The 22,771-nt window shown below is 39.8% G+C and overlaps 1 protein-coding gene across 1 annotated transcript in view; it reads left to right on the top strand.

Moving 5' to 3' along the window:
- The window catches only part of slc8a4a (solute carrier family 8 member 4a), a 78,131-nt gene extending 70,626 nt beyond the window's left edge, over positions 1–7,505 (top strand). The window contains exons 6-9 of the mRNA XM_059526472.1: positions 2,125–2,249; positions 2,669–2,768; positions 3,871–4,143; positions 5,862–7,505. Coding sequence (XP_059382455.1) covers positions 2,125–2,249; positions 2,669–2,768; positions 3,871–4,143; positions 5,862–6,241 — 878 coding nt within the window. The 3' untranslated portion in view covers positions 6,242–7,505. The remainder of the gene's footprint in view (positions 1–2,124; positions 2,250–2,668; positions 2,769–3,870; positions 4,144–5,861) is intronic.
- The last annotated feature ends 15,266 nt before the right edge of the window (positions 7,506–22,771 follow it).

Raw genomic sequence — 22,771 nt, 5'->3', positions numbered from 1 at the left:
TATATATATATATATATATATATATATATATATATATATATATATATATATATATATATATATATATATATATATATATATATATATATACACACACACACACACACACAGTGGGTACGGAAAGTATTCAGACCCCCTTAAATTTTTCACTCTTTGTTAAATTGCAGCCATTTGCTAAAATCATTTAAGTTCTTTTTTTCCTCATTAGTGGACACACAGCACCCCATATTGACAGAAAAACACAGAATTGTTGACATTTTTGCAGATTTATTAAAAAAGAAAAACTGAAATATCACATGGTCCTAAGTATTCAGACTTTGCTGTGACACTGATATATTTAACTCAGGTGCTGTCCATTTCTTCTGATCATCCTTCAGATGGTTCTACACCTTCATTTGAGTCCAGCTGTGTTTGATTATACTGATTGGACTTGATTAGGAACGCCACACACCTGTCTATATAAGACCTTACAGCTCACAGTGCATGTCAGAGCAATTGAGAATCATGAGGTCAAAGGAACTGTCTGAAGAGCTCAGAGACAGAACTGTGGCAAGGCACAGATCTGGTCAAGGTTACAAAAAATGTCTGCTGCACTTAAGGTTCCTAAGAGCACAGTGGCCTCCATAATTCTTAAATAGAAGACGTTTGGGACGACCAGAACCCTTCCTAGAGCTGGCCGTCCGGCCAAACTGAGCTATCGGGGGAGAAGAGCCTTGGTGAGAGGGGTAAAGATGAACCCAAAGATCACTGTGGCTGAGCTCCAGAGATGCAGTCGGAAGATGGGAGAAAGTTGTAGAAAGTAAACCATAATTTTTCAAACAGTGAAAAATTTAAGGGGGTCTGAATACTTTCCGAACCCACTGTATATATATATGTATATATATATATATATATATATATATATATATATATATATATATATATATATATATATATATATACAGTATTTCAGAGACCTGCCTAAAACAAAAACCTGCTTCTTGTTCCCTATTCATTCATAATGAGGGTTTTTAAATTGTTCTTTGGGGGCCACAGAAATGTTCTAGTCGGAAAATTAAATGGAAAAGTAGATATTTAATTACGTACATATAATACTTTTAATTAATTAAAATTTAAATTTTAACAAATTGAAGTTACTAAATAAACATGTTGTATCATTTTCATTTTTTTAGGTATTTATTTTTGCATCTATTGACAGCAATGGTGTTTTTGTTGAAAGAAACTATCAAAATCTTTTTCGATTCTACCTTTTGCTGAATTTTTTTTCTCCCTATCTTAATCTCATATCATGTCAAAAGGGCATTTATTTTCAATAAAAATATGAAGGAAATAATCGAAAAGTTGAAAATAAAGTATCGGGTAGTGTAGGTGTAGGTGTAGGTGTAGGTAGGGCTCTATTGTCCCAGTAAGGTGGCATCCATTTAATCATATGAATTAAAATTGTAATTTGCAGTCAATATGTTATCATTGTATACTGTTTTATAACGCACTACAATTGAGGTGCAGATAATTACTACTATTTGCAATAAGTAGTAAAAATAGCAGAAATCCTGCTAATTTCTGTGGATTCTGTGTAAACAGAATCCATTATTTGCACTTGCTGCAAATAGCCTCTATCTCTCTATACACTTAGTGCAAATAGCCACTGCCAAGTTCATAACACTGAGAAATAAAAACCTAGTCTGAATATAGTTCAGATCTGCTTTCTTCTATGAAACATTTATACAGCTTGCTTTGGCTTTAGTACAATGAAAATATAAAAGTTAATGATTTATTTTTATAAATATGCTACCCAGTCACAACAAAGTCTGCCAGATTGCTGTACTCTGTTGCATTTTTATCAAACTAGAAATCAAAAACGGCATGCTAGATAGAAAATGATCATGCAAATTGTGTTCAACACACATTTTTGGCTGCATTTTCAGTTACTTGATTTGCAAAATTCCTTTAGTGAATTGGGTGCAACAACAAGTGCAGACCATGCATGCAAATAAACAGCGCTACCACTGGGCACAATTCATTCTTAGTGAAATTCCTTGTAAATTGAGTTCTACCATTTCAGCTCTGTAATACACATACAAACTATGGCTCAGAAGATTTTTTTGTGTGTTCTTTCTTTGACAGGAGACTCCAATGATAACAAACCGGCGGTGGGGGCAGAGGAAGAGGAGGTGGCCAAAATGGGGTGCCCGAGTCTGGGAGAGCACACCAAACTGGAAGTGATGATAGAGGAATCGTACGAGTTTAAGGTAAGTCATGTGAATCAGGAAGAACAATACAATACAATTTCATGAAGTGGTCTTACCAGCTCAGTCTCTCACATTCAATTGTTCACATGGTGGCAGTCTCAATACTGGAGGTCATCGGGGTCAGGCAGCTCTGGGATTTATAAGAGATTTGAGGTAGAAATATTGTTTTACTCTCTCCAGGATTATCCGCAGCGCTCTTAATGCAACCAAGCAAACGGCTAGGACAGGATGACATTGGAGAAAGTGAAATTCTGACAGGGTTGTGCACAGACGCCCACTGCCTCACAGAAATGAGTTTAGCTGAGACCTTTGTGCTCACTGGGCTAGGACACAGAGTCATATTAAATCTTGTCTACTACGAGGACATAGTTTTGTGGGTTTAGGTTTGATTGATCTTCTATATATTTGTGTGTTTTCAGAATACCGTTGACAAGCTCATAAAGAAGACTAACCTGGCGCTGGTGGTGGGCAGCAGCAGTTGGAGAGAACAGTTTGTCAGCGCTGTCACTGTCAGTGCAGGTCAGCGTCTCCCTGCCAAACTGTGTTCACACATGCTCAGATAGAGGTGGACCACACAACTGATTCATATTCAATAAAAAATTTATATAAAATCATGCAATAAGGCAAGATGTGACAGGTTTCCAGCAACAACCAGTTTGTCTGTCCACACTGAATGTGAATCCTACTGTGCGACATGACACAATCTCTGCCAAAATGAAAAAGGCAAAACTTTTTAAAAAAAGTTAAAATACTATTTCAGTCTTCCTGTTTAAAAATTTCATATTTAATTCAATGTGTTTTTTGCTGTTTCTTTGCAATTATTTGTGAAATTTACCAGCAAAGTCCTTAAACAGTTATTTGTCAGTGTACAATTATGTGGAGCAAGACAAATTGTTCTATCAATTAATCACATTTTATTTTCATTTGAGGGGGGAAATGATTGCGTCATATTCGATTTTGCAAAGATACTCTCTTTGTCTTGTTATAAACAGTATGTATATACAGTATTTTTTATTTATTTTTTTCGAGTTAAAAAAATTCCTTTGAAAACTAATTCATTTATATGCATGTTTCCAAAAAGTAAATGGGCAATCAAATTAAATAGTTGTGAACTTGAAGGTTTAGTTTATCCAAAAAAGATAATTCTTTAATTACCCAACTTCATGTCATTCCAAACCCCTACGACCTTTTGTTTATCTTTGGAACACAAATTAAGGAATATTTGATGAAATCTGACCGCTTTATGGCCACTGAAATGGGCCCAGGAATGTAGTAAGGACATTGTTAAAATAGTCCATATGTCATTGTACTCCCGTGAACACGCAGTGAAGTGAATTTTTTTTTTTTTTGTGCACAGAAAGTGTTCTTGTAGCTTCATAAAATTAAGGTTGAACCACTGATGTCACATGGACCGTTTATACAATGTATGAACATTTCAACTGCATTGCTGTCTATGCAGGGTCAGAAAACTCTCGGATTTCATCAAAAATATCTTAATTTGTGTTCCAAATATGAACAAAGGTCTTACGGGTTTGGAACGACATGATGGTGAGTACTTAATGATAAAATGTTCATAACCAAGCAAACCCTTCTGTATATTGTACCTTTTGTTTACCCCTAGGTGATGATGATGAAGAGGAGAGTGGGGAAGAGCGCTTGCCCTCATGCTTTGATTACATCATGCACTTCCTGACAGTTTTCTGGAAGGTTCTGTTTGCCTTCGTTCCACCCACCGAGTACTGGAATGGCTGGGCCTGCTTCATTGTCTCCATCACGCTCATCGGGGTCCTGACCGCAGTTACTGGAGATTTGGCCTCTCACTTTGGTTGTACAGTAGGCCTGAAGGACTCTGTCACAGCTGTGGTGTTTGTGGCTTTGGGCACATCTGTGCCTGGTGAGTGTTTATTTGTGTGTCAGATGCCATTGCATGTACTGTAGCTAATTAGTAAAGGATAATGTAGTCATCCGGTCATTATCAAAAAATAAACCCGGAATGCTACAATTAACCAATTATAATAAAGTATTCTATCAAATATTGATGCATTACCTACTGTACTGTTTTAATGCAGCAGCTGCTTTCAACATGGTTTTTAATTTATCGTCAGCTTTCTTGTGGATGTGTGAATGCTGTAGCTCACTTAGACTGTGTTTAATGATGTGGACTCTTTAGCAGACCATGATTTGCAAGAGATCTGAGTGTTTGTCTTGGCATTAGCTGCATTAGAGTGGATGGACTGATTCTGCACATACCCAAGCTCTATATGTCAACCCATCTTCAAGCTCCAACATACATAATGAAAAGATCCACTTTTCTTCAAGACATCAGTAAGATAAAATAGAGTGCAAATGGTGCTTGCATTTCTGTCTGTTCAGTTAAGTGTTGGACAAGTACTCATTTATTTTCAGTATTCTTATACATTCTAGTTGCTAATCATATGTTATAATGTGTTGTTTATAATGTGTATATTGTAATATACACATTGTTATGGAAAAGTGATAAAAAAATATTAAATAAGTTCTGGCTACTTTTTTGCAGAGGCTTTGTAGTCACAAATTTGATGTTGTGTTTTTTAAAGGTAAAATAGTGTCAAAAAAGATTAAAAGTACAAATTAAGTTAGAAGCATAGGAAAACAATATTTGCAATACTACTCACACTTTCACAAATCTTTCTGGAAGTATTTTACCTGTATAGATGCTGATTCAGTAACCACTCTGATAGATTCAGTGAGTTCATTTAGCAAAGCATTCATCAAACTGATAAGTGCTTGAGTCTTTTTGAAGGATTCATTAAAAGAATCAATCCATAAGACTCAATTGTTTGTTATTCAAACCTCACTAGTTGGACTGTGATATTTTTGTGTGCACTTAATAGAAAGATGTGTTTTCTTGTCATTATTGTTTTTCTGCTGTCTTTTATCACATCAAATTCAAATCAGACTGAAAACTCGGATTTATAACTCAACACTATTACATTTTATTTTATTTTTTGTACTGGTTTATTGCTTTACCCTGCCTATCGCCCATCCCTATTGCCAGAGAATCTCATATTTGTCTCTTGTAATCTCATATTTGTCTCATCTAGGGATACACAAGAGATTACAGTGATCATAGGCTGTGCTCAGATTTCCAAGACTCCAAAGTCTGCAATCGAAAGTCAGATATTTTAATTTGGACATTTCTTATCAAGTTCTTCCAAAACTGAATTGCTTACAACATTCATTTTATTATGTATTTCTATACTCTTTATTGTATGTCAACTGTTATTTCATTTGTTTTAGCTTTTCTTTATCATATGGACTTTTAGAAGAAACATTGTTGATTAAACATAATTGATACCTTCTAATAGTCTTATGAGCCAGTGTTTCCCAACCCTGTTATTGGATGCATTATCCTTATCCGCCCCATCCTTTTCAGGTCTCTGCTAATGTGTTGAATCAGGTGTGTTATATTAGGAAGACTTCGAAATGTGTACTGTTGATGTGCTTCCGGGAACAGGTTTGGAAAACACTGTCCTGAGCTATGAGCAATGTCTTTCATTAAAATGTTCCTCTGGGGCTCTTCCAGTTCTCACCATTCTTCTTTCATCTTTTCTTTTCTTTTGCCCTCCACAGATACCTTTGCCAGCAAGGTGGCAGCCATCCAGGACCAATACGCTGATGCATCCATTGGAAATGTGACAGGTAGTAATGCAGTTAATGTCTTCCTGGGTATTGGAGTGGCGTGGACCATCGCTGCTGTGTACTGGCACAGTCAGGGCAAAAAATTCCAGGTCCCGCCGGGGTCGCTGGCATTTTCCGTCACCCTCTTCACCATCATGGCACTGCTGTGTGTTCTGATACTGCTGTACCGCCGCCGGCCCTCTGTGTCCGGGGGTGAGCTGGGGGGCCCGCGAACCGCCAAGCTGCTCACCGTGTTCCTCTTCCTCATGATGTGGCTCATCTACATCCTCCTGGCTTCACTGGAGGCTTACTGCCACGTCCCTGGCTTCTGAGAAAGTTCCTTAGAGAGATGTACTCTATGCTGTAAAACCTCCCATCACTCTTCCTCTCTGCTTTTGTGTATATGAGAAGTCTAAAATGAGTGTTTACATCTGTTCTTACTGATTATTATTGCTGTAGAAATTGAACTTGCATCCTTTCACTAACACTGACGTGAATATCTAGATAAGTGTCAGTTGAGGATGATAGAGGCTCTGTGGTTTCATGCACAGCTTCTCTTTATAGATGAATCTCTCTTACATGGTGTCTGCCACCCCCTGGATATTCAGACATGGCAACTCTCTCCAGAATACTCTCCGGAGAGCCCCCTCAGCGTTTTTTTTGCTTCAGTGCTGTTTTTTCCAAGGATGGTCCTTTATGCCTCACTTTGCTATTCTCTCAGAAACCCCTCTTCTATTATTCTCTTTTCCCTCCAAGTCGCTGTCAATAGACTCATTCCCACTGCAGAGATTTGGGCATGTTTCACACCTCTACCTACCCTAAAGACATGAGCACTCTGTTTCATTTGTCTTCTCTTGCCTGTTACTAAAGCTCCCTGCAGACATTTTTACCACAAAAGCGCTGTTCATTTTTCACAACTATAACTTCAGCTCAAGTGATCCGATGAGAGCTGAGCTTCTCAAACTGACTCTGCCCATAATATGACCTTTGCCCATAACCCTGGCCAAATTCTACTCAAACATCTTCATCACCCTGAACATGCCCCAGTGCTATCTACACCAGACCTTCTTCAACTCTGAGCTCACCCTCAATAATTATACAACAACTTCCTCACTATTAATCTTACCTCAATGTCATTGCAGGCTCTGCCTAGTACTACTTATATCCTTATGGCGCTTTTCCACTGCGTGGTACAACTCGGCTTGGTATGGCTCAGTCGACACGGCACGGCTTGACTCAGCTCGGTTTGTGTTTCCACTGCAATTTAGTATCGCTTTAGAGTGGGCGGAGTTATTCACATGTCGTTATAGTTGTGCCGCCTCTACTACAGCGGCTTGTGAAAAACTTTTTCATTTCGCGTTGCCCCATCAAGCTCTCACTGGATCTGCTCCTCTGCTATCAATGAGAAGAACGTCTGTACTTCCTCAACAGACAATGAAACAACCATTTTTGGGTTGTTAAAAAAGGTGCGCTTGTTCAAAACAGATGCATTTTAGTGGTTCTGTTGTGTTTGTGTCACAAGTTCAGTGATGCAGGTAGTGACGATTCTCCTCGGCCAATCAGTGATCAGCAGAGTTTACACGTCACGTTTTGGTAACGGTACGGTTCACTTTGAACCTCAACCGAGGTGGTACTAAAAATTTACCATGTACTGTACCAGGTACTGTACCCAGTGGAAAACCCCCCAAAAGTGGACTGTACCAAACTATACTGTGCTGTACAATGCAGTGGAAAAGTGCCATTATACTACTATAGATACACCACAGCTTCTTCACTTCTGACTCCACCCATTACACTATTTATGCCACACCATTATTTTGATACCTTATTTACATATGACACCAAATCACAAGAAACAAAGCCCTCTTCACGTCTGACCCCACCACAACCCTACCTGTGCCACACCTCTTCCCTATCTGACTCCACCCCTGTATTATCTACAGTATACCACATATTTTCCATGCTGACCCCAACATTGTCACTCTCACTACCAACAACCACAACCATTTCAATTCTGACCCCACCCACAACTCTACTCATGCTACACTTTCTTCATTTGTGGCCCTGCCCCCCAACATTATCTACACCACACCCTCTTCAGATCTACTATTTGCTGGTATTGTGAATCTTTTAAAAATGCTCTTGTGTTGTTGTTTTTTTATTATTTATTCATTTATTTTTACCATGCTACTGAAAGTTAATTATTAAGTCAACAGAAGGATAGTAAGAAGGAAAGAAAGATCTTTTTCAGTCTTTTCTGGTTATTTTTGTTGAAAGTTAACAACCTGAAGAGATACATAATTTGCATGGAAAAACATTAGTGATAGAAGTTGAATTGAGACCAAAAGAAATAGTTTAATGGTGACATAAGAACCAAGGTATTGGTGTTTATTCATGTGATATTTATTATTATGAACTATGTATTATGTGGGGAAATACTGCAGGCTGTCTGTGTGTGAGAGTGAAAGCATGTATTCGAATGGGCGAGTCCAACTGATTTGATGAAGCATATGAGTCATGTGTGCCAATCTGTTGAACAGTGTTCAAAGTGTTTGTATTTGACTATGAGTGTATGCTAAGTATGAAAGTGTGCTAAACTCAAGCACAGTGAATTTTGTGTCTGTCACTGCCACGCTCAGGAGTTTCAGGCTCCCATCCTGTGACTTTCTGGATCCTCTCCCAACATCCATGAATTTACAAATGGCTGCAGCTTTCATGTGGTACATTTGTTGGTCCTAAAACATGCAGTGACTGTCTTGCTGTACCAGGCCATGTTCTTCAGCTTCACTGTGTCAAGCTTTTAGCTCTATTCACTACTGAAGGCATTGTGTCATTGAGTCATGTGGTTGTGTTTGAACACAACATGGGTGCCTTGATATCAACAGTACAAGGTATCTAGGCCATACAGTAGGTCTGTCACTGAGTTTACACTGACAAGATGGTGAAAATGATGAGTTTCATTCATGCGCAATGTGGATACTTTACCCGTGAAATGTGAGTCCCTCATTTTCACCACATAAATCCCGAGCATATCTAATTATTCAAGCACTTACCTCTCCTGATAGCATCGGCGCCACCTAATTTGCGTTTAGGTGTATGGTTAATGTATAATGGATTGGATTCAAGTTCAATTTTTTTGTTTGCTCTCTACAATCAGTTTCCTCCATCTGCTCCTTAACTAATAAGACTTGGTTCATTTCCAGTTAGCCAGGAGTTAAACTTGCTTAGTTAGCCCAGCTCTTTATCCCATTCTCTTCTTTGCTGAGCGATACAGTGATTACGGGTTTCAGTTTACAGATATTAAATAATTGTTTACAAGGGGGTAATGTGTCCCCAATTTCCCAGCTATCAGCCATCTGCTTAGCCCAACCTGGGACACATGCTATAGGAAATGAAAGGTTATAGCTGTAGGAAATTCTCACTATTAGGGGCCCCAGCAGACCAGTCCTTCAAACTTTTTAATGCACTAGATAAAAGTCATTTTAAAGAGCTTTCTAAAAAATGGTAAGAGGGAACACATAGTCCCATTACCTGATTTATAATAACGCCAATGGCCAAATGCACCATTTTAGAAGGGTGTTTTCTGTTATGACGACACCATTGGCTTAAAAGAGACTGGCCTGCTACAGCCCTTCATTTTCATAATTGATCAAACATAAAAATCTACAGTCAGCTATCTATGGAAATGTTGCAAGTGCTCTGCTCACTTTCTTATACAATGTGTGACGCGAAAGTGGGCGAAACAGATGTACATACAGTCCGCATTTATACTGGCATATGTGTATTTATACATTCCAATGATACCAGATTAAAAAAAAGCACAGAGTAATGTATTTGTAGTGCTTCTTGTTGCTAGGCAATGTCTTAGAGTCATTGTCTTTCTGTCATTATGTTTTCTGGTGTCAGTGCTCTAGGGTGGGTGGAGACAGGGATCTGTGGATTGTAATTACTTTATAAGGTCACTCTCATCTCTCTCCTTATATCTGGCCACACAGGGTTAATAAACCCTAATTCAAGGACAATCCTTAATTAAGAACCTTAAGTTGCCCCTGAGATTTTTGCGTCATATTAATGTAAGCTTTTGCTTTGTGGAGAGCAGAGCAGTGATTGATCTCCCTTGAGGTAAACATATTTAAACATAGCAGTCATAGTTGCATCAAACTAATGGGTTTTTCTAAAAAAAAAACTAAAAAAAAAAAAAAAATTAACAACTACAGAGGATTATGGTGGTGAATCTCCAATCTAATGCTCAGTAGCCAGCCATTAACCTTGAAGAATACTACCATATGAGAACATATCGCGCAAGAAAATCTGTTTATGTGGACCAGGAAGGACCATCTCTTGTGGAATAAACCTAAAGCAGTGTGACTGATTTATGATCAAATAACAGTAGATGTTAAACACACTTAAAGTGATAATTAACTCTGTGTCATTCCAAACCTGGACGATTTTTTTTTCTTTAGTTTAAAAACACAATACACTTAATGTCACTTACAACAATATCAATAAACCCCATTAACCTTGTATTGTATGGGGGGAAAAGAAAAAAAACTGATAGCATAGTTTTCCTTGTTGGCTAAACTGTGCCTTTAAATGTTTTTCCGCTTATTTACTTTTATTTGATCTTAAATCAGTCACCACTTCCCCAAAACATCCTCGCATAAACAAAATGACCTTGAATATCGGATATGCATAGTCCGTCATAGCATGTACATCAGAGTGCTTGTGTCGTGCGAGAGTCCCGGTGTCACATGTGCTCTCTTCAGTCTCTACTTCAGTCTTAAAGCATGTCTTTTCTATGTGTGTGTATCCGTCTACTAATATTGCATTTCTCTTTAATTACAATCATTGAAATATTTACAAAATAAATGAATTGTGTTTGGTTTTGTATGTACTGCTATTTGATAAATTACTGTTTTAAATGACTTTTTTTTTTTTCAAAGCCAAGTGTTCTTTACTTAGCTTTATGACACTATTGTTGTCTTGAGATATGTTCTGTACTGAGACAAATTTATACTTTGGGTAAAAAAATGTATGTGCTGCATAGAGTACTTTATCATTATCTTCACAACAACAATAACAAAATAATTAATGTTTTCAGTGTTGTATCTAAAACTATGTTTGAGGGAGAAAGGGTGTGATTTTATGTGAATTCATTAAAGCTGTTATGTGAAGGGAAACTACAGTGCTTTGCCAAAAGATTGAGAATGAGTCTCTGTTTGTAATGCGTAAAACTTTGTTTCTTGTTTAACTTATTTATGAGTACTTTAAAGTTGGAATTGTATATTACTATTAACAGACTTTTTAACTCTTAATTAAAATGGCTTTGTTTTCTCTCAAGCAAATAACAAAAGAAAACAAAACACTTCTGTTAATCTACTGTCCACTGTTTCTTTGTTGACTTTTCTTCGTCTTCATATCAAACTGGAATATTCAAGATAATTAACTAACTGCAATGTAACACACAGAATGAGCACTTAAAAGAGATTTTCTTATAGGCTATGTGTTATCTAGATATTTTAAAGAAAATCTAAAGTCCTTTTTATCTATATATTAAAAGTCAGTGTGGCCCAAAGCAAAAACAAATTCAAATTTGGGTATGCATTCTACAGAAGAAAGAAAGTTTTGCAGTTTTGGAAAACAGAAGGGTGCATAAATAGAACATCTTTGAAGTTTAAAAGAGTTGTACTCATTTCCCAAGGTTTGTGAGGGAGTTAGTGTTTTTATAACACATAAAAACTCTTTTATCTCAAAAGATCAAGGAAAATTTGATTCATCATCATATGACACCCTTAATGAATCTATGCTTGAATAGTGATATTCTTTTCAAGCTCTTGCGTTCTCCAGAATGTTTGACAGATGGCTCCTGACTCGGTCCCATCCCCCTGTAGACCAATGAACAGTGCAGGAGTACAATTAGTCATTAGAGGAAAAGAAAGGAAGAAGGAAGACAGGGGAGAGGAAATGCTGTGGAGTGGAGAATGTAAATTACAAGAAACAGAAACCCTCGCGGGGAAGAACAGCAGGCAAATACACTTTTTAAAAAGTCTGTTCATTTGAGGAGATACAAATACCTCAGCAAGTAAGAATATGAGATGTAAACTCAATATAAAACGCTCATTTATTATTGCTCAGAAACAACATGAAACAACCATCCTGTCAATCATCTGTGAAGGCAGAGCAAACGTACTATTGCAGTTTAGTTGCCTTTAAATCCGGACCACAGTGAGAGAAATGTGTATAGTAAGACTGGTGCAGTTTTCTTCACCTGCAAAAAAACGTAAGTTATGACTATAACTATGGATCTATGAGACGGAACGATGACCGTCACCACGGTCTTACCTTGAATGACACCATTCCTCTGCCTATCCTCTAGACCTAATATCAACAATGTCAGGTGACTGACCTTAGGGGTTGGCTATATAACATCCAGGTGAACCAACCACTTCCTCTTGCCTGGAACGTCCCAGTTCGTCCCGAGTGACAAGGGATGGTGACGGTCATCGATCGGTCTCATAGATCCATAGTGATAGTCATAACTTACGATCTATCTCGACCTCACTCAGACCGTCACCACGGTCTTACCTTGGATGACTTATACCACCAGGGTCACGAGGGACTAGTAGTTTTTCCCTCCCCTGTTTATTTAGCGGCAGATAAAACAGCAGACCCAAAAGGATTTGGATTTGCCACATTAATCCTATAAAATCTCGTAAACGTGCATGAGCTGCTCCAAGAGGCTGCTACCCCCTTCAGTGCCGCCCAGGAAGTGGCCATGCTCCTGGTAGAGTGAGCAACCAGATCACCAGGGATAGGTAGATTATGGTTGACATAAGCTTGTGAAATGGTATCCACTATCCAATGAGATAACCGTTGCTTAGACAAAGGTTTGCCTGCACACTTCTTGTCAAAACATACAAATAGTTGTGTGTGTGACTGTCATAATTGATGAGTTTGCTCAGTATATGTGTGCAATGCTCTAATAGGACATAGAGAACAATGATCCAGCTCTTCACCTGAACAAAGGAGATCTGGACGGAAAGCATCAAGCTCAATTACCTGATTTATTGTGCTAGGCTTAAGGACCTTGGGTAGGAATGATGGGTTTGTCCAGAGAAAAAACCCTGTTTTTTGCCTTCCATCTCAAGCAGTCTTCACTGACTGATAAGATGAAGTCGTGGCCTAATGGTTAGAGAGTCAGACTCCCAATCGAAAGGTTGTGAGTTCGAGCCTTGGGCCGGCAGGAATTGTGGGTGGGGGGAGTGCATGTACAGTTCTCTCTCCACCTACAATACCATGACTTAGGTGCCCTTGAGCAAGGCACTGAACCCCCAACTGCTCCCTGGGCACCGCAGCATAAATGGCTGCCCACTGCTCCGTGTGTGTTACCACTGCTCTGTGTGTGTGCACTTTGGATGGTGCACGAATTCTGAGTATGGGTCACCATATTTGGCTGAATGTCACTTCACTTTCACATTCATAAAGTGTGCAATTCACCTCAATTCAACTCTCTTGGCTGAACATATCACCAGTAGGAACACTGTTTTCCATGTCAAGAACTTGAGATCTGCTTGCTCCAAAGGTTCAAAAGGTGCTTTGGCCAGTGAGTGTAAGACAATAGAAAGGTCCCAAGCAGGTGATCTCATAATTCTCCCTGGTCGCAGGCGTTTTGCACCCTTGAGAAATTGAGACACCAAAGGGTGTTTGCCAATATTTGCACCTTCCACTGACACATGGAAGTGTGAAATGGCTGCAATGTAGACCTTTATGGTATTGACTGATTTCCCAGAATCAATCAATGTTTGAAGTAAACGAAGAACCAAACTGGTGTCACACTTGGCCGGATTTAGTTGTTGGTCTTGACCCCATGTTGAGAATATTCGCAACTTGCTACAATATTTATTCCATGTAGACGGTGCCTTAGAACTATTTATTGTCCTTAATACAGCTTCTTCTAAGTTTTCAGAGAGGGACTGAGCAAGGGCCATACCCATAGTTGAAGTGTCTCTGGACTTGGGTGCCAGATTTGGCCCTCCGCTTGAGAGAGGAGATCTGCTCTCTTTGGTAACTGCCAAGGGAAACCTTGGACCAAACGTACAAGAGTCGGAACCCAATGTCTCTTTGGTCAACTTGGGGCCACAAGTAAAAACCTTGTGACGTCCCAAAGCTACCCTGTTGAGCACAAGGTGGATCAAGGGTAGGGGAGGAAAAGCATACAACAATTCTTCCGGCCATTCTTGAGATCCCCAAAGGGCCTCCCTGGCTGTTCAGGGAATACCATAGATCGCAATGAGTTGTCTCTGTGGTCACAAACAAATCAACCTTTGCCATACCGAAATGCCTCCATATTAAGCTCACCACTTCGGGATGGAGACGCCACTCTCCCGGGAGAGGTCCAGTTCGAGACAGCAGGTCTGCTGCTCTGTTTGCTACTCCCGGTATGTATACTGCTCTGAGTGATGAGAGCTTTGGAATTGCCCCAAAAAGTAGTTCCTTTGTCACCTGGAGACACCGCGCTGATCTGATGCCGCCCTGGTGATTGATGTTGTACACTGCAGACATGTTGTCTGTTCTCACCAAAACATGTTTGTTCCGCAACAATGGGAGAAAAACCCTCAGGGAGAGATGGACTGCCCTGAGTTCCAGCATGTTGATGTGCTCTGTGGTCCAGGGGAATTTCCAGTGTCCCCTGATGGACCTGCCTTCCCAAACTGCTCCCCACCCTGTTAGAGAGGGATCTGTCATTATCACAGACCGTCTCGCTGGGATGTTGCCTAGAGGAACCCCTTGTGATGGTAACGGCTTCCAAGGGTGTAACATTTGGACACAACTTCATGTAACCTTTATCCTTACATGTCTGTGTAATCTGGGATGCAAGTGAAAGTTGTTCAACCAACATTGTAGTGGATGGGCTTTGAGAAGGCAGAGTGGGACCACAGCTGCTGCTGCTGCAATCATGCCCAACAATCGCTGAAACTGAATTAACTTCACTCTCTTGTTCAGATGGAATGATTGCGTCAGACTGACCAACTGTACCACTCTCTGGGGTGATAAAGTTGCAGTCATCAGTTGGGAATCTAGCAAAATTCCTACAAATACGGTCTGTTGTCTGGGACTTAGATTGCTCTTTTCCCAGTTCACTTTGAACCCAAGAGACTGGACATGTTGGAGCACCATTTCTGTGTCCTTCATGACTTGACTGCGAGAAGGAGCACAAATTAGCCAGTCATCCAGGTATGACAGAATTTTCAAACCTGCACATGGAAGAGGACGAAGGGCTGCTGAAACCACCCTGGTGAAGACCCTTGGAGACAGAGACAGGCCAAATGGAAGGACCCTGAACTGATAAACCCGATCTTGAAAGGCAAACTGTATCCTGTATCCTGTCTTGATGGTATCTAGATCCCAAGGATCTGATGTTACCTTCTCCCAACTGTCCAGGCACAGTTGGGAGCATTCTCCGGCGATTCTGAGACTGCTATTCCTGGCCTCCCTGGGATTTGAAACCCCTGGAAGGACGCTTCTTAAGTGGTCCTTCCCTGACTGGATTATGAGCTTGGTCGGTCTGGGGAGCCTGGTAAAAAGGTCTGGTTCCTCGATCATGGAACTGGTAACCCCTAGATTGTCTTCTATCATACCCCAAAGTTTCTGAACAAGGAAAGTGTGGGGGATGAAAAGAATGAGCAGCCCTATTTGGTAGGGCCAGCAAATGTTTGCTGAACTGACTCCCTTCTGCGTCTTGCCTGATCAGCAGTATCCAGTAAAGCCTGTGCATCAGTGTCAAATATCCAACCTGGAACCACTGGCATATTAGTCAGATCCTTCCTGATTGAATCAGGTAAAGATGATTGAGTCAACCAGATTTGTCTTCTGGCTAAAATTGCAGATGACATAGATGCCCCTATGTCCCTGGTAAGCTGTGAGTGTGTGATGAGTGCTGTCAATCAAGCTCATCACATCATGCTCTTCTTTATTAATAACTTTTCTTAATGCAGCCAAAACTATTGCTAGAGCATTTACTGAACGGGCTGCCCAAGTAGCTGCGTTATATGCTTGGCTCATTAACCGGTCTGTCTTTTGGCACTCCTTACCGGGACAACGAGGATTGTCAGTAACCTTATCAGGTCCCAAAAAAAAAGTGATCTCTCGCTCCACTGATGGCATGTTCCCCATACCACTCTCAGCGGGGTAATCCAATTTAACAAACCGTCTACATCCTGCATTAAACTGGGGTGCCACTTTTGGATTATTCCAGGCTTTCCTCAACATCTGGGAATAATCCTCGGCTAAAGGAATTGACACTGTAGGCTTTGCAGGGGAAATACTCGCCCATACACCTTGTGTGGGGGCTGGAGCTGTAGCTTCTTCCAGAGCATTAAGGCCCAGGATCCTTGCCGCACTTAAAATGCGTGAAAGAACATCAGAATGTAGGCTTCCTTCTGAAACCTCAGACCTGGATTCATCTCCCTCGTTTTCGTCTGCATTCTCCTCACTACCAAAAAGGGAGTTATTTGCATGCAGTGACAAGGCATCCGTATAATCATCCCTCTCTTCCTGACGTGATGTTAACTCCTCTCCAAGAGAGGGTGCAGCCCGGCGTGCAGATGGCTGTGTGCTTACTGAAGAATTACCTGTTTCAAGCTTACTAGCTAAGTCACGCAATGCTGCAAAGATTTGCAACTGAGTGTCATCCTTGGGCTCTTGGACTACTGTGGCTTTCTTCCATTTATCTGGAGGCATGTCAGAACCTGAAGACCTGATGAAATCATCAGGCCTCTTGCGTTTATGAGAGGAACTACTGGGAATAATTTCTTTATTACCACCAGTTAGAAGTTTAGCTCTTTGCACTCTTTCCTGCAAAGATAGCTCCAATGCAGCTGCACAGGGATTTTAAATATCATCTAGTACATGTTGCATACCCAAACAGGAGGGACATTTGTGATGCCCATATCTTGGGTGTATGCCAGTTTGGCCAAAACGACATTTTGAGTGACTCATGACAATAAGCCAGAGGTCAGGTCACTCATATAATGATAGTCTATGAAAGGGAAAATAAATCACAGTATTTTAACTAATTCTGGAAGTTGAACTGCAAGATTCCAAAATAATTCAGCATTTAGTTGAAAAAACAAGCAAAAATGCAAACAAATTGATTGTGGCGAATCACTAGATCATTAATCAAATTGAACACTTCCTTAATCCACAAAAAATATCTGCCTGGTATTAGTTAAACACAATTAACCAGGTACAATTTAATATAAAGATTGTAACGAATCACTCTTCATACTCATTCAGAATAAGTCTGCGAACAGAACTCCTTGAAAACCATATTAGAAAATTATATATCCATCATTCTATGTGCGCACACGCAGTAAATGGAAAAGAAAACTCTTGTCTGCTGTGAACAGCTGACCTGAGAACCATCAATAAATACCTGTAAACAAACAGAGAAAAATAAACAAATACTAACCGACATGCGTTCCAACAACGCGTTGAGATATTTAAATGAGGAGAAAAACCACTGCAATCCTCAGGGACTTTAAGCACCTGCACAAAAACGTGATGGATTGAAACTAATCTCTCCTGTAATCAAAACAATGCGCTCTACCGTGTTGGTCTCAGATGAGGCGAGAAAGGCAAGAGGAAGTGGTTTGTTTACCTGGATGTTATATAGCCAACACCTAAGGTCAGTCACCTGACATTGTTGATATTAGGTCTCGAGGATAGGCGGAGGAATGGCGTCATTCAAGGTAAGACCATGGTGATGGTCTGAGTGAGGTCGAAATAGATCACAGATCACAGAATAGATCACCTCGACTGACCGGAGAAATTATGACAATCATTCATTCCACTTAAACCCTTCTCACAGTCAACTGCAATCTTGCATTCAGAACTGCCGCCATCTAATCAACCGATGGATTAACAAAGTCCCGCCCCTTCATTTTTAGTCTGTTTTACTCGAATGTATAGCTTACAACTTTACATTTTCTTACTTTTCTTCTAACTTTACATTTCTCTCCGACATAAAAGATATAAGTACATTTTCATATGCCAAAAATTCCATTATATTCCATTCATATTTCCAGATTAATTTCATTACATGCACTCTCAATTGAGTTATTATCCCTGACTATTCCCGCAGCAAATCATCCATAAATATTCCCTCCTGACAATCATCTCTTCTAATGTCAAATGTGAATCAATCAACACTTTCCAGTGTATAATTTGAATTTATTTATTTATATATTCAAGGCTTATGATGACATTTATATTTTCCTGGACATTGCAGAAAGCTAGTGTTTAATGCAGTAAGGAAAGTTGAGAGAGAAAAAAGTGCAATAAAAAGAGAAACCTTGATCTGTTTTGGAAACCAGAAATAGTGAGCCAAAGCAAAGGCCCGTGTTCAATAATGCATTTGAACTGGAGTACATTTTCTTAATAACAATGCTGTCACTCTTCAGTTGAGATCCTTGGACCTTATTTGAACTCTTAAAGGACATTTTGTCGGTCTAATGAGAAGCTTATTTTCTTTCTCCTTTCTTTCTCTCTCCATCTTTGCTTCATTTTTCAAGCAGATCTCCACTCATAGCATCTGAACTGTTTTGTATGTATCTGGACATATGCCATTGTGCTAAAGATTAATATTATTGAATTGGACAGGATGTTAACACTGATAGCAGGTGTAAAGCGCTTCCATATGCCACTACAGGGAATGAGAATAAAGTGTTACCTGCTGAGTCAACGCTGATGCTGAACATTTGTAATTCAAAGAATCACCTTCTTTAAAAATTCTGAGAACAAGAATCTTCTCGATCGATGAAGAATCAGAGGTTCATTGTTTTCAGTGACAGTCTATCTTGGCAATCCACAGTTCTATTTTAAGATCACTGGGGAGACAAAAAAGACACAGCTGTGGTGATAAACATTACACTGGCAATTTAGTGTCATCAATCACAGCGGCCGTGGCAAGAGACGGGGCTGAAGCGGGGTCAGCTCACATTATGCTTCAGAACTCACCCACAGTTGGAATGGGAAATGGATTCCACTCTGGCCAATTACAGCCGTCATGTTGTATCCCACAGCCAGATTTGACTTGGGTGAGCTCGGTTGGATCGGTGGCAGGGCTTTAGATAAGTAAAAACACCAGGATAGTAATCTTTAATTTAAATTAATATGTCTTTCAAAGCAGGAAAAGCACAATAACTGCTAATTCAGAACTAACATTTATCTGAAAAAACATATTTATCTGAAACATATTTATTAACATATTTATCTGAAAAAAAAAACTATTCTAAATTAAACATTAGCTGGAGGTCAGAATCCTTAACATCTAACCAACAGATAAGCAATTGCACTAATTTAGCTCAACATCCCACTGCGCTTTGGAGGAAATAGAAGAACTCCTTCTTGTATTAAAAAATAACACATTACCCTTATTCAGAGTCTGTAATTACATGTACATTGTTACCTTTCTATCTACCAGGTTGCCCGAATACCACAGAAAGAGGGGCAGAAATGGTTGGAATTAAAACGGTGAAGAAAAGGAATACGAGGTGGGAGGAGAGAGAGAGAGAAAGGGATGCCTGTTTCAGGAATCATTAGCTCAGCCAAGTTAGTCATCACATAGTGTCAATTCAGGGTTAGGATGATTCACTCTTAGTGCACACTAACACTGTAGGCTTGCTGAATCTCCTGAACTTTCTAATATTAGGATACAGTGAGAAGTGGAGCATTACTTTGCCAGCTTTTCGCTGTGGTTGTTTCATCTGATTGGAAACTATTCTGTCTCTTTGAAAGTCTATTTATACTGCTTGAAGTGTGAAAGCATCAGCCAAATTGAGCAGGGATACATTTATATATCGCCTTTGTCACACTCAAAACACTGCAGTGAGAGTGGAAGAATCTCTTCGACCTGGATGAACATCCATCACACAACAGAGAAGAGAAGAACAGAAACAGTCAATACTATATCGCCATACCTGACTAGGCCAATGGGCAAATTTGTCCAGGAGTCCAAGAAACTTCATTTATACTCCTAAACGTTTTCGAAAGTACCTACCTTGGGAAGTATAATGACAGCAGCGTGTCAGAACCTCAGTTTAACATCTTATTTAGCATTCCATCCCCATCACTGGCACCAAGCGCCCCCTGCTGCTGTTACTAGCACCATTTCCAACAGCAACCTAGCAATCCAGTAACAGGTGGACAGCGTTAAAAACAAGTGTAAACAGGGTTGAAGACATTTTGAGACTGGCCGTTTTGGCCACATTTGTAAGTTGTCAAAAACGACCGTGACCACACTGCATTTAGTGTAAACTCTCATGTGGTGAAGGTGTTCGAACAGACGGGAAGGACCACCTTTCACAGGATTACTTCAATGTGCAGTGACACAGATCATTTGAAACACATCGTAATATTGCAGGTATTCCACTAACTGTCTGCTCAACACACTGGCTGTTTCACTCATAAGTTCAAAACTGTCACTGGGCCGGAACTCTTTCGAAAGGTAAACTGTTGTACTAAAGTTCTAGTACTGTATGTAACTTTAGGGTAATTTGTACAATTTAAGTACCATAAAGTACAAAGATATATCTACCTTTTTTCTTGAAAGTTAAAGGGGTTATATGATGTTGCTAAAAAGAACATTATTTTGTGTATTTGGTGTACTTAAATGCGTTTATGCGGTTTAAGGTTAAAAAAAAAACATTATTTTCCACATAATGTACATTATTGTTTCTCCTGTATGCCCAGCCTTCTGAAAGTCGATTTTTACAAAGCTCATCGGTCTGAAAAGCGAGGTGTGCTCTGATTGGCCAGCTATCCAGTGCGTTGTGATTGGCCAAACGTTTCAAGCATCTGATGGAAATGTTACGGCCCTCAACATATTGTCATGGCGTGTCCCAGTCAGAACACTGGCACTACAGGACAAAAACAATAAAACCCATTACAAACGAGGCAGATGTTGCATCCAGTCGGAACATAATTACTGATTATAATGACTTATACTGTCTTTTTACACGTTGCGTTGCATATCGCGCCACGTAAACATTAAACCATGTCTGCATTTGTGATTGGAGAAATGACAAACAACAAGTGCTACTCTACACTGTTCAAAACTCGCGTTTGAATCATCAGTGGCAAATCCTTTACATATGTAAACCTACCTCACATAAACCTCACATACCGTGAGTCAGAAGTGCCAGACTGTCCTTGTAAAGATTGAGGAATAGCCAACAGCAGCCAGCGGCTATAATGAGGAAGGGCTGGCGTATTCGACGAAGGAGCGGCCGGGGGCTTGCAGCAACCACACGTGACGACCCAGGGCTGGACTCCGCTTCATCCATAGTGAAAGCCGATCCGGCGATCCACAGCGTGAAGTTGATGTATTTCCTCAGCGACTAGCACAAATCAGCTCTATGCATGACGAAGTGGATATCATTGTCTTTTGGAAAGCCAAACAAAGTATTTTCACTTTCACAATGAAACAAACAGCGTCTCCATGAAATGGTTCCGACGGCAACTGCGAGAATAAAAGGTACGCCTTCATTCTATGCATGAACATTTGGGTGGCATTTTGCGAATCTTCCCACATAGTGACATAGACATGATTGGGGTGTGTTAGAATGAGCCGGCTTAGTGGGTTGTGGACAAGTCTTAACTTTGTTAAAGAATATCTCTTTGGATTTGAGACTTTAGTCTTTGCAACTTTAAAGATCTTCTTTATGCACAAAGAGCTTGTAACACTCCAAAGAAAAGGGAAAACTTGAAATCGCATTTAAATGACCCCTTTAAGGCAAGATGCTTGCCAGGTTAAGATGATCACCCCACTTTAATTTTTTATTTGTGGGTAAAGTGAGGTATCATTTTTAAATCACGTTTGCTTAATTAAAAAAAAAAATTGTCTTGTGTGTTTGATTAAAATGAACTCTGGTGTGATTGCTTTGTCAATCCAGTTCAGCTGAATGCTGCCATCCGAACCTTGCTGTACCAAACAACCAGTCCACTCCCAAATAAACTCTATGCAGTTGCAGTTTGACTGACATATGAGTGCAGCACTGACCAAAGACATATAAACAAACCAAAAGCACTATTTTACCATCAAGACCGCCTTATATATCCGACCATTGACATGGATTTTTTTTTTGTACATAATCTGTGCACAAATCTGTGCACACGCTTTTTATCAATGAGGTACCAGGAGTAAACAGAGTCTTAGCAGTCTTCCATTCAGGTGTTGATCGGACATAGCTTGATTACTTTGATGGGTGAAAGCTGCTGTCTAATTTCTGTTTTAGCAATCTCCATGACCGACAGGTTCTCAAAAGAGGGAACATGGCCCAAAAGAGAGACTAGATTAAGGCTAAAAGTCACACTTTTAAGTTTTCACAGAAGATTTCCCACCGTTCCTCTCAAGCTAAGACTCTAAAGGGTATATATAGGGAGATAAAACTGAATGCTCAGTCTGAACATTATCCAATACTTAAAACCAATGGCAAGTGGTTATGCAACATTTCATGTCTGGATTGTTTGGAAGAGCTCTTTAATCTTAAACACTAATGCTAAGATCAATTATAATCCCAAATGGTTTGGAGAAGGCAACATGTACCAGCAGATTGGATTTGTTGTGACTGTAGAGGGAGGCCCACAGGACCCAGAGCTCATAATCCAGAGCTGGTGTGTTGCACACAGAGGCCACTGAACCAATTACACAGTGCATTAAAAAGAAGGATAATGGCCTCATTGGCAGCTACTTGTATTTTATACAAGGTCTGCCCCAGACGCAGCAAATCACAGAAGAAGAAATATTAATGGAGCATTTTTAGACAACAGTAGATATTACTGTATGTGTCTGACAGATCGGG

This window comes from Carassius carassius, chromosome 36 (genome assembly GCF_963082965.1).
Source record: "Carassius carassius chromosome 36, fCarCar2.1, whole genome shotgun sequence".
Taxonomy (NCBI): domain Eukaryota; kingdom Metazoa; phylum Chordata; class Actinopteri; order Cypriniformes; family Cyprinidae; genus Carassius; species Carassius carassius.
Note: the sequence above shows the minus strand (reverse complement) of the source record. Positions and strands in the feature narration are given on the sequence as shown.